At 40.1% G+C, this 19,509-nt stretch overlaps 1 protein-coding gene across 1 annotated transcript; it reads left to right on the forward strand.

The window, feature by feature from the left end:
• The first annotated feature begins 2,224 nt into the window (after positions 1-2,224).
• Positions 2,225-18,850, forward strand: si:ch211-235m3.5 (BICD family-like cargo adapter 1). Its single transcript, XM_010752541.3, has 10 exons — positions 2,225-2,690; positions 4,411-4,626; positions 10,745-10,864; positions 12,316-12,462; positions 12,928-13,110; positions 14,907-15,071; positions 15,594-15,671; positions 16,177-16,289; positions 16,457-16,577; positions 17,946-18,850. Exons 1-10 carry the CDS (start codon positions 2,448-2,450, stop codon positions 18,174-18,176), a joined length of 1,617 nt encoding a protein of 538 aa, XP_010750843.3. The 5' UTR covers positions 2,225-2,447; the 3' UTR covers positions 18,177-18,850.
• Positions 18,851-19,509: the final 659 nt, after the last annotated feature.

Here is a 19,509-nt window from a genome sequence, read left to right on the forward strand (position 1 = left end):
AATGATTTTGGGGCCTTACTTGCTTGATGTGATCTTTCCTGAAAAACCGTGATATATAGTGTCACTCACCGTGTTTTTGCTCTGCACAGCATTATCCTCATCTTAAGTATCTGTAATATTTATCTGCCCTTTACTCTAACCATAATTCGACACGCTCAGCACTCTCAGCCCCATCACAGGTCTTGCTGACGCAGGCGATGTAGCTACAGTTTGCTTTATTAGGAGTTGTGCACACTGACAGTGTTATTCTTGTCAGCACTTGATTCTTTGATTTAAAACATAAACCAGGCTTTCATGGCCATCAGCCCTGCATAGGTAAGCCTTGAGTCAATTTCTTTACATCGCCTGCAGAGGCTCTTACAGCAGAAAACCTTGAACCTAAATGGTGCAAGTTGGAAAGTGCTCTGACTCAGGAGAAGAAGATGTTATTTTAAGTGGTGAAAACAGTTGCTATTTAGCTTTGTGAGAACCTGTGACACATGGCTGTACACACACATGCTTCAGTAGCTTTGTCTGACTGTGTTGTTGTGACTCTAAAAGGTCTCCTCTCCTCTTGTGTGCACATGTGTAGCTGTTAAACTTCACAACAGACGGTATGTTCGTCACACTCATGGCACAAGCCCCTCCGTCACCCTCTTATAATCTGAACAGGAACAATGAAGACAGTGAGCGGTGTGTGTATCAAGACGTCTATGTTTGCTTGGTCCCTGCTGCCATATGTACAGAAGCTGTGCCCCCTCCTCGACAACAAAAGCCTAGCATGCGTCAGGATGCTTCGTCTTTTATTCCCCTGACACTGCCCCCAGCTCTATGAAACCCCATGGGGGGGAGAGGTGAAGGGATGAACTTTGACCTCTAGACAGAGCATGCAGACACTCCACTCTGCTCAGTGGTCCTGATGCACAGTGCACTTGTTGAGCACTTGTTGGGTGGACAGATGACAGAAACAGCGGTCTCCTGTAAGGAGTAGAGACTCATTCACAGTCATACTCACTGCCAAAATATAGATTTTGGACACGTTTTGATTATATGTGCATTGCAGATCACCCAAACGGTGCAACATGTACTAAGAAAACAGGATATAAGCAAAATAATTTTCTTGTTGGACAAGTTTTGAAGAGTGTTTTGTACAATCAAGATGAGAGAAGAGATTTTATTACACAAATATTGACACATCAAGATATTTCCTTACAATAATACAATATTATATATTATTAAAATAAGTATACTCAAATTAATATCACCCCACTGTCCATACTGATTATGTTGCCCACTCCTAATGTAAAGGTTACACATGGTAACACATGATTGGTGCACTTTGTCTTTTATAAGTGCATAGAAAACAAATAGACAACGGAGCTAAAGCTGCAGATGATGCAGATGAAAATGTTGGATTGATATTTAAACATCACATGGATATTAATGATACCATAGGTACAAGGACCTTTGGGAATTTCTCCATTTCCTGTATGAATATGTTGTGTTTTCTCAAATATAGAGCTACTGTAAGCATGCTGTATATACTGTACATATCCACCTACTTTATGTATCTAAAGTAAGCCATTACATTAATCATACAATGCTCAGTGGCCAGCAGATCAGCCTGTAGTTGTACTGGACAGCTTCCAGTTTCTAACTGGGTTAAATGTGATCAGGGCATTCCTGAGAAAGACTGCATTGTTCTCAATGAAACTCAAAATGAAAATAAAATACAGTAAAGCACTGTTTAATGTATATATTGTGTATATATAATATATTTAATAATGATAAATAAAATGTAATAATTGCATTTATACTTAACTAGTTGTATGTACGTCATAGTTAAACGTGTATGTTTACCTATCTTTATTCAGCTTGTTGTTGTTTTTAGCTGTGTGTTTATTTATATCTTCCTGAAATATTCCTCTTATAACTGAAACATTGAGAGAAACAATAAACTGGACCCTAATTCTAATTTTATTTTGTATTTCCTGATACCAGAGAGGTGTTGATTCAATGTTTTGGTCGTTTTTATGGCAGTATTTTGTGATGACGTGTATATTTTAACCCACAAAACCAATTAAGACATCTTGAGCAAACATTATTTATTGCATTTGATCACATCACACAGGTGTGTGCGTGGACGCTGTGTGTGATTTTCCATTGTAAAACAGTCATAGTGAGGGAGCCTTGAATGAGGACAGGTCACAGAGTGGTTATTGACAGTGAGATGGTAACAGTTGCTCAGGTGACAGAAGGAAACTCCCCCTGGAGACAGACAGACAGTCATCTGTTGCTGACAGACGGACCAGCCTACTCTCCGTGTGGAGCTCAAACCTTCAGCTCCACTCACTGACAGATCATGCACATGCAGCTTATTCACATATGTATTTCACTAGTTTAACCTGTTGCTGTGTCATTTCTTTTAAAACACTATACACCCAGGAGGTTTGAGTTTACTCTCTGTTATGAATCGACTTGAATGGAGCTTCAAGTCCAAAAACATGGACCTGGAGGAGGATTTCTACTTCGACTACGGAGCGGAGGAAATAACAGATTATCAAGACCCCAATGAACTTCTGGCTGCATTGAAACAAAAGGAGGAAGAGGTTATTTTGGCAGCCCAGCTGGGAAACGCATTGCTCCTGGAAAACCGTCAGTTGAAAGATCAGAGCGACAAACTTCATGAACAATACGCAGACAAGCTGGAGGTAAGACCGACCTGCCTTTATTAGATATATACCGAGGAGCGCCGATTGTGCGCAAAATATACCGCGTAAAATGAAGCTTTGAGGTGAAACGTGGTTTAAAAAAGGTTTTTGACGACGTGGTTGGCGCTTGTGTTTGAAGTGGGCGGTTGAAAATTAACTAAAGTGTCCATTTTTTTTTGTCTGTAAAGTTAATAATAGCGCTTTAAAGTGTTAAAATACATCAAACTGCAGAGCAACTTTGGGAACTAAATGAATCCGATTTAGAAAATATGCTCCAGTTTGTCATTTTTCTTCAAGAAACTACCACAGACGGTCATTTCCATTCAGATAATGTGGTAAAAATATAACAAATACACTTATTTGGTTGTTTCTTGATTGTTATATGTCCAGATGATAACTAACAGAGCAAATATTTGACTTGGAACAACTTGAACACTAGTAATCATAGTGTACACACTGTAATCATCACTCAGTATGTATACTGTAAATCTAATTCAGATCTACCATAAATCTACAGAGGATTTAACTCTATTGTGACCAAAGCAGCTTTCATTCACACACTTGTGTAAAGTGTAAACAGACAGAAAAAGCTGGTTTCACATCAAATTGTTTTTTACTTTCCTCATAGTGATCAGGTGTGTGCTCTCATTGTGCTCTTTCCTTTGTGTTTCTCAGTTATTATAGTTTTGTATTTTTCTTTCTTTCTGTATTGTTTAAAAGTGTTTAGTTTTAATATTAGTTTCAGTATGAGTTGTAGGGTTTCTTTATTATAATACGGGTGGTATCAGATTTAAGAAGTTTAGAATAGTTACACAACACTTTGTGAAAGACATAATGCCTTTTCATACTTGTTGTGTTGACAGATTTAACCAAACTGACTAAAAGTACTAAAACTAAAGACATTTCCAGTAAATTCTTTGTAAGTACGTAATATTGTTTCAGTCTAGTTTTTACAATTGACAATCTTGGTTATTTATTTGAAACCTTGAAATATTTCTTCAGCTATCTTCACAGCTTGTGAAACAACTTGGCAGCCTACTGTGTGGAATCAAACTTGTACACAAACTCCTTCTGTGTCTGTGCGTGACGTCTCCAGATTTAATAAATGTCTGCAAAGCAACTAATAAATCCACCCTTACAGCAACGAGGCAGGAGACAGCAGGTGCAGTGAGGTTTGTCTCTGTTGTGAAACTGTTGCCTCCTGGGCAGCGTCACACCTGAGCGGTTACAGCAGACTAATTAAAGGTCTAATTGTTTTTCTCATGCTGATGTCTCATTTAGATGTTCAATCTTTAATCTTATCAGGTGAGACTACAGCTTAAATCACAAAGTCAGGACAAACCTCAGACGTGACGCAACACTTTAAAAAGTGCAATAAAGATGTGGCAAGCACTTATCTACAACTTATTTTTGATTACTTAATATTTTGGTCTAAAAATGCTAGAAAATAATGATTAATGCACAGTTTTCTAAAGCTCAAGGAATCATCTTAACATTGCTCTTTTATGGAGATTCATTGTACATCATACTTTCATATTATCATATTTCTCATGATCCTTCACTACTCTAATTGAAGCTTGCTGGCTTGTCCCTTTTTAAAAATAAAACACTATAATTTTAACATGCTCTTGCCAATAAGGATCACTTACAAACGTTATAGTTTCAGTAGCTTATGTTGAAGTTATGGCATTTTGGTCTGACCCTATCTGCCTTTGTGCAGGAGCTGGAGCAGGACAAGCATGACCTGCGGCTGAAGCTGGAGGGCTGCCAGTCCCAGTGGGAGAGCCAGGTGGGAGACCTGGAGAGGGATGTGAGGGAGCTGAGCGCCCAGGTGGAGCAGCTCACCCAGGCCCTCAGCGAGGCCGAGCGGGACAAGAGTCGAGCCGAGCTGGAGCACAGCGAGCACACTCAGAGACTCAGGGAGCAGCTCAACACTGTGAGTCCCACACATGTACAGGCTGAGTGTGTGAATATAAGGTCTGCACAACATCACATAGAGCTGGATTCAAAGAAACCCAGAGGTTGCGACAGGTAACTGAACCTCTGTGAAACAAACACCTGAACTCTGGATCCAAAGCTACAGGTCTGAGGCAAACTAGATAAGACGGTCACCCAATCCACGCACTGAAACTCAATGTTCTTTGCGAATCACTCAGGTGTCAGTCTGACTCAGTCTAATCTCCAGAAGGACAAACTCTCAGGCTTTACAGAGCAAGGCCATGGCGAGTTTAGATAAAAAGAAAGTTTTTCACCTTAGCAGGAGAGACAGAAGTTTGTAAGTTGGAAGCTACAAAGTCTGAGATATTGGCTTCAGGCAAATGATCCACACCAGTGTGGAGCAGAATGGAAATGATATGTAAACTCGTGAACGTCAGTACCATGATTTGATTTCAGATCTAGGGCAGAGGGAGGAAGGAGCCTTCAACACATGAGAATAGAGCCTGAAAAACTTGATTTAAAATGGATTGACTTAAAATTAATCTGCAACTTTTATTTTTTTTTTGTAATTCTTTGTCAGTTTTTGCACAATTTCAGTCAGGACGTTCTACTTTTCACTGTTTTATATAATTGTGAACTGAATATCTTTGAGCTTTGGACTGTTGGTTGAACAAAACAAGATATTTTAAGAGGAGAAAACAAATGTGCAGATCACGTGAATGTGAGATATGAGCTCATTATGGTATGTTTAAAGGTCCAGTGTGTAGGATTCAGTGGCATCTAGCTGTAACGTTGCAGATTGCAACCCGCTGAATACCCGCTGATGGTGTAGGCGTGATGGCACCCACAGATTTCTAAAGTGGCGTTTTGAAGCTCAAAATCTGTGGATCTGTCCGCAGCCATGTTAGTAGTCCTGCCTATTCGGCCTCCTAGCTAATCAAAAAAACGGCAAAGATGTGGACCAAATGACGCCTGGGTGCTCAAACAAGTAATCTGTAACACCCAATTGTCAATCAAAGCAGTCATGGTGTTAATTATGCATAACTTTAAGACTTTAAGCCTAATTTGTACAGTACAGTTGTCATGAATGGTGAAAGTAGCTATAGAGACCAAAACTGTTTTTTGTACCAGGCTGTAAACATGTTTATTTCTGCTGTGAAGTTGGACATTTTAACATGGGGACTTATGGAGACTGACTTGTTTTGTAGCCAGCCTCAAGTGGACGTTTAAGTTGGATGTTGATTATATATATTGTATTCATTTTCTGTCATATACTACAATAGATCCCCCTAAATATTACACATTGGACCTTTAACCAGATCCAGTTTATTTAGTAACATGAAGTTCAATTAAGTTAAGATTCTTGTATGACGTAACAAACAAAACAACTGGCAACATACAGCTGGCTCATTATCATTATCAGACTGCACAAGTCAAATATTTATGATCAGCGTAGTTTGATCCTGACGAAACCGAGTACACTAGTACGAAAATCTAACTGGTGACATAATTTACAACCTCTTATCAGTTAACATGGAGGAGATGACAGCTGGACAACCTTCAGTTTTTTTCCAGGGAAAGTAGGAAATGTTTCACTAATCATGACTGCTGTGACAGTGTTGTGTTACACATGACAGATATCTTTGTAGAGCAGCTCCTTGTGTTGTTTAAACATAAAAATCAAAGCTTGCAAAGTTAAAAATGAATCCCAACAACAGTATGCCACCTCCCATGAGTCAAGGTCCGCAGAATAAGGAACTACTTGCTTGTCTTTTGCTGCTTCTGTGGCTCGACTGGAAGACTCTCTGAGGAAAAACAGACTCCCTTAAAGTTCAGGAAAAAGTCAATTTAGATAAAAAGTGCTATCTCTGTTTGGGCTGGTCAAGGAGGAGGAAGTGGAGAAAATGTTTTATTTGGCTGCCCGGCATCAGTCATGGGTTATTCTGGACTCTGTGTGTGGTTGTAAAAGCCAGAGAAGACAGTGAATGTGTTGGAAGAAGAAGCAGTGTGAAGAAACTCCATGTCTGACGTGGTGAAGGGTGCTGTCACTTCTGTTGTGGTGAGTTGTGTCTGTGTATCTATAATTATGTGTGTTTGTACAGGCGTTCCCACAGTTATGACTGGGACAGAGACTTTTGTTCTGTGTGTCCTGATTGGGCTACAGTAGATCAAAAGTGGAGACTGCCCGTCACAAGTTCCCAGATTTTCAAATGTCTTGATTTGTCTGACTGTTAGCACAAAATCAAAGATATTCAGTGTATTATCTTTGAAGAACAAGAAAATGGGACCAGACAACAATGTTGAACCTATTAAATATTTGTATTTGCCTTTTAAGGATTGTGAGTCTGCTTATAATAAAGCGCTAGCAGGTTTCAAAGAGTTTGAAACTCCTGATTGTGAGAGTGTAACCGGAGCATGACAGGAATCTGGAGGAGGGCGTCTGTATCGCACCACAGAAACCTGAGAGAGACGAGGAATTCATTATGTTCAGCAGCGATGGCAAAGCAAAGCTCTGATGTGAGAGGAAAGATTTTTGCTGTGACTCTCCATCCTGGTGCGTAAAAACAGGGTTGACGTGTGCCAGATCGTCACATGGTTTGGCGTGACTGTTTAGACAGTTGCAGGAAAGTGGATGTTAAAATATCAGGGAGTGTTGAGCGATGTCAGGGTGTTTTCTCTTAAATGTTATCATTCCTGCAAGTGAAACATGATAGGAGAACCCTTAAACTAATGAGTTTGTCTGATGCATCTTTGTGGATTTATTCTTTGACCCTGTGAATGTTTAACAAGGAAATATATTAAATCTGAATCTGATGAGCCAGCAGGTTATGATGGTGAGGTTATGATATTATTGATGTTTAGTTGGTTTAGTTTGACGCAAGAAAATGTTTTGGCAAAGAAAAACATCTACTGGATAAGAAATGCCATACTGGAAAGGGAGTATGATTGTCGGACGATAAGCTGGAAATGTTTATAATATATAGTTTGTTTTTCTCTGGACAGAAATGAATATAAGATAAGTTCAGGACATTGTGGTATTAGTTACATTAGTCATTCACAGTCATAATTTATGTTTTCATCAGCTGATTCAATGAAGTGTGATGTGAGAGCGAGCCAACGCCCATCTTGTTTTCCCATTGCGTGCTCAGCTAAAAGATAAATAAATACATAAAAATTGATCTTACATTCATATAGAGTAGAATCAGACAGGTGAGACAGGTGTCGATTCAACTTTATGCTCATTTTAGAACCTGTAGTGTGAATTTCTGTTGAGTTGTGCCGACATTTGTTTCTGAGAGCTGAAACCATCAGCCAGTTAATTGCTTTGTTTGTCAACAGGAACATTATTGGCAACTATTTTGATTGATTAATTGTCATTTATCAAGCCGACTCTTCCAGCTTCTCACATGTGAGGACTTGATGCTTTTTTGAGTGAAACATTAAATTAAACAGAATATTTTTTTGGAAGACTTTGTGGAGAAATTTAGATTTATTTGTTTATTTTTCGATTTGTTGTTGTATTTTTTAAACTATTTGTTTCGGCTGCTTACACCCAATGCTGATGAGCCCATCATCCCCTCCAGCCACACATGGACAGCCTGGATTCTCAGACATAATCTAGACAAGACAAGTGTTTGAGAAGGATCCTATTAAATATTCACAGAACCAACAGGCTGTATGAGTAATCCGTTGATTATTTACTTGATTAATCATGTGAATCAGTGAAAAATGCCTGTTGCAATTTCCCACAAACCCACCATCTTCAAATATCTTGTTTTGTTCGGCCAACCATACAAATCTTTTAAGATATTTATTTTACTATCAAGTTTCACCCAAAAGCATCAAATCATTCACATTTGAAAAGCTGGAACCAGCAAATATTTGGTGTTTTTGCTTAAATAAATGAATATTAGATCATAAAAATAGTTACAGATCAATCTAATTGTTTATTTTTTGACATTTCAGTGTCTAAATGACGCACTGAAAAAAGAGGAATTGGCGGATTAATTCATATTTGGTCCACTGTAAATGAACAATTTGGCGATTTTGTCTTTTCTCGGTTATCTCTTCACCTTCTGCTTTCCTCTCACTGCCACATGATCTCTCTCCCTGGCCATGGAGTGTGTTATTGGGACGGCTGTGACAAATCCTTCACTGTAGATTTCCGTTATTGTAAAAGGAGATGCGTGAATTGAAGCGAACCCCCCGTGACCTCTATGCCCTCAACAAGCATCACGCAACTTGCAGACAAAAAGGGAAAGACAATATACATCGGGGAGAGATATAAATCTTTCATTTGCTCCTTTGATGTTGCCCCTCATACCCCAACATCCCATCATCCCAGGGGAGAGACGTCTTTTCTGTGTGCTCCCCGAGGGCCTCGGCTGTAGCTTGGGTAGTCAGCTGTTAGATACCTCAGTGGTGTATGAAGGCCTGAGGCTTGAGTGAATATCATCTTTGTGCCTCTACCAAATGGAGCGTCCTCCTTCCACTCCTGTTTTGGTCATTCTCAGTGGGTCGCTGCCTCTATTGTGGAGGGGGCCCGTGTTTGAGGAGACAATTCAGCTGAAATGACGACTCACAGGGACAAACGTTCACCCCCCCTTCTCCTCCTCATCATGTGTCTGCATGCTATGTTTTGTTTTTGTCCATCAGTGCCTGTTTTACTCTTGTCACACACACACACACACACACACACACACACACACACACACACACACAACAATTTATAGCCCTCGAGCCTGCCTCACTTCCTCTGTGCACTCACACAAGCTGTCCCCTCATGACGTCCAAGTTCACCCTTTGCCATGCCTCTAATGTGGCATGGTGATGTCACAGGCAAGAACAAGATGCCCTCTGCTCCATCTGGCGCACAGTGCGGCCTTTCATCTTGTATTATGTGGTCGTGATGGGACCTGACAGGGGCCCACCGAACTGCTGAGTAAGCAACTGAGGGTTTCAGACCAGGGCACGGGGGTGTTGGGGGATTGTGTGCTCACTTGGGGCTTCAAACTGGCACAACAGTTCTCCAAAGATCCCTCAGTTTTATTTTATCTTATGTTTGAGAGATTAGCTTTGAGGAAAGCAGCTGATTTGTGTCATTATTTAACTCTTAATACGACATGTGGTTTGTCAATGATTGCTTAATGTCCTCTGTGCTTCTGACGGATGAGTGATCACAGGAATCGTGTTGCTTTGTGTTTTCCAGCCTGTTAAAGGTGCTCTGTGGAATTTTCTTGTAAACAACTCGCTTTATATTCCCACCCACACATATTGTGTTTATCCTTGAGGCCGGAAAAACATGATGAATACATTTCCTTCCATGTTTATATCCATGTTTGTTAGCCAGCTTGCTGGCACAGTGCCACGTTTCTTGGCCTGTTACAATTGAACTGCGTGAAACCATCGACATGATTGTGCATTGTGTCGCTGCATGCTCTTGCATGTGCGTGTGATCCTAAGAAAAACGAGGATCCACCTGTTGCAAAAAAGCAGCCAGTATGTTCTCATGAACATGTTATAGGCAGTTCAACAAAACAGGATTCTCAGTGAGTTTTACCTGAAGAATTTTTAAATAAAGATTTTATTTATATTAAAAAATCAGAGAAAAGCTGTATTTTATCCTTACATTGAGCTGACCCCCCAGCTTGGGGACCATATTGTAACCATACGCGGTTTATCCAAAGGAAATAACAAAACCATCTCTCATTCTCCATGTGCTGCATGGCCTGCAGCAAAACCCATACCATGTTTAATTTAAGTCACCTAATCCCCACCTTTCTGGCAGGTATTGTATTTTTAGGTATTGTATTATGATTCTTCTCCTCTGGGTCGAGATTACAGGATTTGACCTCCTGCTATATTTGGTTGTTTTTAGATTCAAGATTGTGGTCTTGATTCTCTTAAAGCACACGCCCGAGGCGAGCTTTGTTTTCCAGTTTGAAGTTGACCACTTCTCTCTGCTTGAATCTCTCTGTAACTCCATCCTCATGTCTAAAAGCAAACATTTTACAGGGCAGTACTGCAAATTTGAAAGCTACATCTCTCTTTTCTTTTACTCTGTCTGTGAATCTCATGTGTCTCTTTGATGTGTGTGTGTTTGTGTGTGTGTGTAGGCGATGGAGGTGGAGAGAGTCATGTCCAGTGAGCTGCAGGCTTTAAAACAGGAGCTCCAACAAAAAGGAAGCAACAACAGGCCGCAGGATGAGGAGCTGATCAGTGCCATGAGGGAGCAGGTAACTACCTGCACAACAAAGTACACCTCTGAATGTTAAAAGAAAAGCTAATCTAATTTCTAAACAGGTGCTTATTTAAAAGTTTCTGGGGGGGGGGGGTTCTGGAGCATCATGTCCTCACAAGGACAGAATGACCAGAACACACTGCACCGGGATGTCTGTATGTGCTTTCATACAATGTTTCCTGTCAGCTACTGGTTCAGTTTACCTTCTTGCATTGACTTCTCATCAGTGTCAGTTACAGAGGAAACTTGTGATTCAGGTTTTCCAATTCATAAAGAACATAATGACAACACAAGGCAAAATCAAATCTGGATGCATGAAGGAAAAATATGACAAATGAAATGAAAGAAATACAACAACAAAAATAGGCAGCATGTTTTCACTATTTCACTATTTCCTAATTTCAAATTCAAAACAACTATTAATCCTGCTGGGTTCAATTTGTTTTGGAACAGCTTTACACATAGACAGAAAACACAGAAACTTACAAAACGTACGGCTAAATGAGAGCTAAATGTGGAAGAGTCTATAAATAATTTGACGATTTAACTTACTGAGCACAAATGAAAACCAGATAAGATCATACAAAACATACACCAACAGTGACAATGGTTAAAGGACAAGACTTGCTTCCTCCACTCCCAGGGTAATTGCTTAACGTTAAAGGCAGCTTTGTTCCACACTTGGTCAGCTACCACAATATTTATCTTATAAGTCTGTACAGTTTTTTTTCAAGCAGGTATAGCATAATGCCGCCCTGATGGCAACAGATAAAATTCACTTGCAAGAATATATCCAGAAGAAGCCAAAATACTTTCTGCTTACGAGTATTTGTTGGTTACATAAAGAATTGAGATCTCCTTGTTTCACACCAGTGACCTTAGAACAGACTAACAATACCATTTAGACTGCTTCTGTCTTTTACCGTCAGCTTGTAAAACCAGCATATAAAAGAAGATTCTCAATAAAAGACTGATGTCACAAAAGCCTCAGTGTTCACATCAAATTTAAGCTTATCATCAAAAATGTTTCTTTCATTATATAAATGAAAAAATGCGACCAAACTTCACAGAACTTCCCTTGATAATTATTAGTCCTTTCAATTACACATAATGCAATAATGTGTGTCATAAATTTCAACCATTCAACAAAAGAACAATCCTTCAAGTACCAATAAAGCCTTCAGATGCAAGTCTAAATTCTGGTTTGAGTAAAATACCAAATGGTGAAAGCGACCTGTCCTGCTAAAAAACACAGCTGAGGAGATTCTAGCAAATGGTTTATTAATAGAGAAACAAAGGAACATTCCCACATTAAATGACAGGAAGTACCTGCTTTACTTTCAGGGAAAATGACGTCAAAGAAAAACAAAGTGTGAGTAAGTCAGAGAAGACGAAACCTTTTTTTTTGTCATATTTAAGCGTTGTGTGTGTTTGCGTTTCTTTCAGGCGCTGCGTCTCACCCAGAAGGAACAAATGCTGGAGGAGCGTTTGCAGAGTGTGTGTCAAGAAAACACAGAGCTGAGGGCGAGTCTGGCCTCTTTACACACACGCCTGGCTCTGCATGACCAACTCAACCAACAGCACAGCCAGCAGGTACTATATTCAAATACATGACATACTTTTGCTGAAAACACACACACACACACACAGACGAGACAACAGAAAACAAGCTCAGTGTGGTTTGGTGTATGAATGAAAGAGCCTCTGTAACAAAGGGATTTCCCTGCATGCCTGAGGGCCTGGGTTTCGGTGGGATTGTGGAAAGCACTGCAAAACAATCACCTCATCCCCGTCATTGTAACATTCACCCGCAATTCTGGATTCCAGTCATGTTCGTTTAGTTTCATGTTGGGCCGGACGCTGGAATCTGGCACGTCAGGATTTCTCTCTCACTGTTTGTTGGAATATTTTCACGCTTGCCTCATGACAGCTCGTGGAAAAACCACACATGTCCTTGGGCAACACAATTTTCATGTTGTCTTATCTTAATGTCTATCATATGTTGTACAAGCTGCTAACCTGAAACTCACGTTTGTATGCACCTCTTCATGTTTTCAGCTAGCTGAGGCGTGGCAGGAGGTGGAGGCGGCACGGAGTCGCTCTCAGCAGCTTCAGGCCCAAGTTGAGGACCTCCAGGAGGAGGTGTCCCTACAGGAAGCCAGGAGCCACGGAGATGCCTCCCTGCTGTCCGAGCTGGAGACCAGCCTAGAGACGGCACAGCTGGGAGTTGGCAAGGAAGAGGTACTAAAGCAGTGTCAATGTTGCACAAGACATGACAGTGAATGGACACAATCTCATATACACGCCCCTTGTACCAGAAATGTGTATTAATCCGCTGCTGAACGTAGTTCCCACTAAATGCACTATTTTCTCAAGACATACAGCCAAAAAAAACACTTGTCTACTACTGAAATTTGATAAATTGCTTCAAGTAATGTCACTTGAGTCAGTAGCAGCTGAGTCTGAAGACTACAAGACTGACCATGAAACAAATCTGGGTGTGTATCAGGAGAAAGAAGAGCTTACGAGAAGTCTCTGCTGCAGGCTAGGGTCTCCATTCATAACACACCTGAATATCCGACCAAACCCAATGTTGGTAAAGTTGCTTTGTGGGTAACGTAGGCGCCAGGTTTTGACAAGGAAGAAGAATGTTTTGAAAAACAGAATATATCCGGTTCTGCTGCATCTTTTATTTTCTATCAAACAGTCCAACAGGTGTTTGGCACCCCAAGTGTGCCGCAGGTCACAGATATCATCTGTACTCATTCAGTGTCCCGGATGTTCTACTTTCAAGAGAAGCAAGCTTTGTTTACAAGAAAGATTAGAGCAGTCCACCTGTTTATCATGTCTTTCCTGTTTTTAATTAAGAACTAGCTCTATTATGATGGCAGTCGTTATGTGTGGGCGATGATGATGATTTTTCCATACATGTATCATAAAATAAAATTAGATAGCCATAGCAGAGCATGAGAAAATAGTTTCCTCTTAAAGCACAGTCACAGATAACGCTGCACAGTAATTGTGAAAATGAAAGTCCTAGAAGTAATAGTAGAAGAAATACTCAGTTTATCGAAAGAATACAACAAAAACAACCAGACGTGACTGAGAGGCAGAGAGGCTGTGAATTAAAATTCAGTCCTGTAACTGACAGAAACAGTTTGGGACCAGCGGCACTGACTTTATCTCCACGCTGTGGTTGGGAAGTGTTCGTTTTTGGTACTAGTCTTGCCCACAATGCTGCACGTACGTTATGAGGGGAAATTGTTTTTCCTGTGATGATGACTTGAAACAAAGTCTCTCCGTTCAGACAGGTGTAAGGAGATAACACGGTAACGCTTAAATTTATAGGAAAGATTGAGTTTGATGTGAGAACGCTGTCTGCGAGGAAAAGGTGTGAAGGTCCTGTGTTTATTTTTAATAGTGATAACATGCCTTCTCAAATATTTGAGAAGGCATGTTGCGGAAATTTGAATTATGTCTGAGAGGTAACAGGAAAACTGACAGTAAAGCCAAGTCTTTTAATTCTGCTGTTATTGTTTTGTTCCAGCAGGAAAATGTGGTATATAGCAGCACTCATGAGTCACACGTTACATTTCCTGTTTGTCACAGAAGAGTTTCCCCGTTTTACAGCTTCCAGCACTATTTACACTCGTGTCTGTAAACGTAGCATAAGATATTATATAAATATCCCTTATACTGTATGAGAGTTAACCTTTAAGATGTCTTTGTTGAGTTACCATAAGATCATCATGGGATATATTTGACTCAAGCTAAATAAAGAGATGAGGTAATGCTTTCACCTCCCAGTGTGCAAATATATGACGTACTGCATGTAAATGCTGAAAGGGAAAGAGGGAAATTAATACCTTGTTTTGAGCCAGTTTTTATTAAAACTTCTGAAACATTAGCTGTTTTAATAAAGACAAAATACCCAGCAGCAGCCTCCAGGCTATATCAATTGTTGTAAGAGTAACTCAACACCTCAGACTAGGCCATGAAAACAGTAACATAAATGCCTCCTCTTACGTTGTACTCAGATGAAGCAAGAAATGGGCTCCATCCTTCAGTTGCTGCTCCCGCTGACACAGGAACTGAACGGCTCAGAGAGCTCAGGGGTCGCAGACCAACAGGACGACCTGCAGGCCATACTGCATCAGCTGAAGGGAGTGGCTCAGACACTGGCACAGACATCAAGCCCTCAGGTGAGCAGTAGTCACGGAAAATGAGCAAATAGGGCAGGAGAGGAAATGCAAAACAAAAGGCTGGTCTTGTTAGCTGAACTCAAAGGAGGACAGGATCATTATTGTTTACACATGTAGAGTATATATTACTCTATTACATTACATTACTGCACAAAAAGCACAAATCTTGGATCAGTTTGTACATACCACATTCATTCATCTAGCCCCTAGTGGCTGTTAGAGGCTGAGGTAGTGTGCGTCCTTGTTTATGCACTGCCAATGAATTGTTCCAGTTGATAGCTTACATGCGTGGCTAAGCCTCAAGCAAGCATATACAATTGTCCAGTTGTGTCTCATGACATTTGTCTTCCGTTCAGAGCAGTGACAGGCATTTATCACTGTAACTAAATATTCCTGCCCATCCCCTTCCTCTCCTCGGAGCATCGTGCAAATAGGCCAACGCCACAGAAACTTCTTTTGGTGTAAAATCTCTGTGAAATGCACGGCCGACACCTGATCTCTTTGTTAATGTCTCTGTCCCAGGAGCTGAAACAAGCTTTTGTCGACGGGACGGGTGATCAGTGTGGGAATCCGAGCGCAGCACAGGAGCTGAGAGATCAGGTAACGCAGTGATGAACGGACACGTCTGTCAGGGAAGAGCAGTGCCCATAGAGGCCCATTATTTTAGGGTTTGGCTGGGTCAGTGCTGACCTTCCTGCGGTCACTGTAATTCACTTTAATGTCACAGACGGATTACTGCAGTTTGATCAAAGCTTTAATTCAGATAAAGTCCCTTTTTTTATTTTAAATTTAAAATTTCCACTCAATAATTGTGTCAGTTCTTTCACAAATTAAATAAAAAATGTCTTTAGTTTTTAATTTCATCATGTCACATCTTTTATTTTTGTGATAAATTGCTACTCAAGTTCAAAATCACATATTTCACGTTCCTCATGCACTAACAAATCTATTTTAAAATTGATTTCAGATTTTATTACATCAAAAGTTTCAAACGTTTCAAACTCAGACTAGAGTTTTCAAAGGGAACATTTATGCTCGTCCTTGAAAGGCAGAGACCGTTTCAGTGCAACAATGTCTTTAGTCATTTCATTTCTTCCTCCTCCAGAACGTGCAGCTGGAACAGGAAAACGCTGAACTGAGGCACAAGCTGCAGAGTATACAGGAGCAGGCGGAAGTCGTCCAACAGGCCATCAGAGACCGAGACGAAGCCATAGCCAAGTGAGTTCCTCAGTTGCTTTTACACGTATTGCAGGAACAGCCATTGTTGGTTGAATATTCATTCATTCATGAATTACTGTCAGATGAGTCTTACTTTTGCAGCCTAGCAAATTACACTTTTCATAAATGACCGTGATGTGACTGAAGGTTTTATCATTTCTCTCTAGGAAAAACCTGATGGAGGCCGAGTTACTGAAAAGTAAAAACGACATGATGTGTCTGAACAACCAGTTATTAGAAGCCATCCAACGTAAACTTGAGCTGTCACAGGAGCTGGAGGCCTGGCAGGTGAGGTCCATTTTTGTACCTAAATTACTTCAAATCATCTCTCTTTGTCACATTGTCTAATCGCTTTGGAAATCCTTGATCAGTAAATTGGCATCATGACTGATGAAAACTGACTTACGAGGCACGCCGTCGGCAGTTTTAGTGATAATTTGACAGGACAGGAGATGGATGTATCTCAGTTTGGTGTTCTCAGTTGGAGGTCAGGCATAGACGCAGACAGACATATCTCTCTCAGCCTTGTCAGTTTGGAGGGATATAACGGCAGGTGTCTCTGTCTCTGAGTCCTTCTGCTGCTGAGTCACTATGCCAAGCCGGGCCATCTGCCTGATCTCACGTGTTCAGACGGAGATAATGCAGACAGTATTTGAACCAAAACCCTGATTCATTTTGTGGAAAAATCATGTTTGTTAGTAAAAAGTTCAAATCATTCGCTAAAAGGTTTTAAACGTTTGTTAGAATAATTAAAAACAGTTAAAAATATTCCTTAAATCAGGAATATTAAATAAAATCAGAAATAAAAACAGTGATTAAAGATGAAAATACATTCAGTAATCTGTCTATCAAATATACAATCCATGTACAAATCAGACACACAGAGGAAACAATGTGGATCAAGAAGGCTCCAACACCCCATCAGTATCAAATCAGCTGAACCTGCACTACATTTACATTGTAAATCAGATTTTGGAAGGTACTACATAAATAGTTTGCAAGACTCCAAGCAAAGAAGCAAACAGGTTAAAAAACATAAACCTTCTTAACTCCTAAAGGATAAAACTGTTAATTTTTTCATATTGGCAATAAATCTCATAAAAACAGTCAATCTCTCAATAACCTACGACTTCTGCAGCCTGTCTGTGGCTTTCAGCTCCAAGCCCATTCACAGTTCACCTTCTGGGCACTGCTGAGGTGTCCTTGAGCACGGTACCAAACCCGTAACTGCTCCCAGGGTGCCTCGATGTGTGGCTGCCCATCACTCCACCATGTCTCCACATTTGCACTTCTATGAGCCCTTTGTGTGTGTGATTATTACACATTTGGCATTTGAAGGAGTATTTGAAGGAACATCAAGCTCTAGTATGACAGAGTTTGACTGCACAGACAATGCTTGTTAGTCGGAGCAATTCATAGTTGGTTCTGGTCTTTTGATGGGATTTATCGATAACAAGAAATATACTGAACATTTTTTAAACCATTAAAATACAATGATTTCCACATGTTAGTGTCAAAAGATATGCATGCAGTTTACTTCTTCTGCTACAGTCAGATAAAAATATTGAGTTATAAAGATACGAGGGCAGAGTTGACATGAGACACCAGACCGTGCTCCTCAGACTTCCTGCTCATTTCCTCCCCGCCTTTCCTCAGGACGACATCCAGATCATCATTAACCAGCAGCTCATGACCCAGCAGCAGTCGGAGCTTCCTCAGAAGAAGTCCACCTCCAACGGCATGTCCTTCTTCAGCAGACCCAGCAGGACGGCCTCTACCTGGACACGTCAGTCCTCCACCTGGAGTTCAAACTCTAATCAGGACAACAGCCAATCCCCCTGGAGGGACTGGTTAAGACGAGGGAAAGGGGCACAGTACGGTAAATAATGGAGAGTGTGTGCTGCACCTTCCTCTTGAATGCAGAGGTGAGGATCATGTATGGTGAAAAGAAGCCATAAAGACACTTTTAGTGTTTCAGTGATGAACAACAGAGCCACTACGGACAAAGACTTGTCAAATAGACACTTACACATTTCACTGAGAGGCTGAGCCTTTCTAAAATCTAAACTGTGACGACCTGAAACACTCACAGAAGTACATTAGAAGTTTGCTTGAGACGGTAAATATTGTGCCTTATTTTGTAATATTGTGAATGTCATTATGTCTGAAATGTCTTGATAGTGCACATGATAGATGTAGATCAGTGGAGAGTATTTGTTCAGATTATTTAACGTCGCAGATCAAGTACGGTCGGGAAATAAACAATCAAACAGTTCATTTGTAATCACACTGAATTTTGTCTTTACAAACCAAGTTGGAGTTTTTTTTTTTTTACTGCTCGGAAACTAAACATGTAAAAATGTTGATTGTATAAGAAACACTGTATGTTCTCATGTATACTGAGAAAGCTGTTATTTTTTATTATTTTGTTTTTTTTTTCTTTGTTTTGAAAGCAAAAAACAAAACAAATATGTTCTCTGAATGATGACTTGGTGTGCTTCGTGTCGCACTTGTATGTGTTCTGTGATTCAGTGTTCAATATTAAAGCTGCTTAGTACAAACCGTGTCGTTTCTTAAGCTGTCTGACCACATCTGGAAAAAAAATCGCAGAATAATTTCAGAAAACATCTGTTTGTGTTCATTTACTCAAGACCTGACCTGGTTCTAGAAAATCAGTAGTACATCATTCTTGTTTTCTACTCTGGTTCTACTTTGTATTAACAAGAGAATTTGTTCAGGGAAACACAGTAGACTTGAATAATGTCATTTTAATTGGAGAAACCAATTTCCTCCAAAATGCATCACTGGCCTCTGACATTGTTTAACAAATACAAATACAGAAAACAAGTATCTGCATTGTCCAAATTAATTAGTACAAATACTGGAGATATACTCATTTATTTACTGTAACCTCCTTGACATTTTGTGTTGTTGTTGCCATATGAAATGTTCCGAGTCTACACAGTAGATGCTTGAAATGATTGGAAATTAATCGCAGAAATCTTATTTACAGGGTTGGAGTTACAACACAAAATCTACAAGGCTGCATTAATAAAGTTAAAGATCCAAAGCAGTGATGCACTGATTTCTTCATCAGAAGCTGAAACTTCTGCCTTGCAAAATTCACATACTCTGTTTTGGAAGCAAAGAAAACTTAAATTACTTTTCCTTTGACATAACTATTGTGACTTGAAATGCAGGTACTCTCTGAGCTGAAAAG

The sequence above is a fragment of the Larimichthys crocea genome, chromosome VII (assembly GCF_000972845.2).
Source record: "Larimichthys crocea isolate SSNF chromosome VII, L_crocea_2.0, whole genome shotgun sequence".
Taxonomy (NCBI): Eukaryota; Metazoa; Chordata; class Actinopteri; family Sciaenidae; genus Larimichthys; species Larimichthys crocea.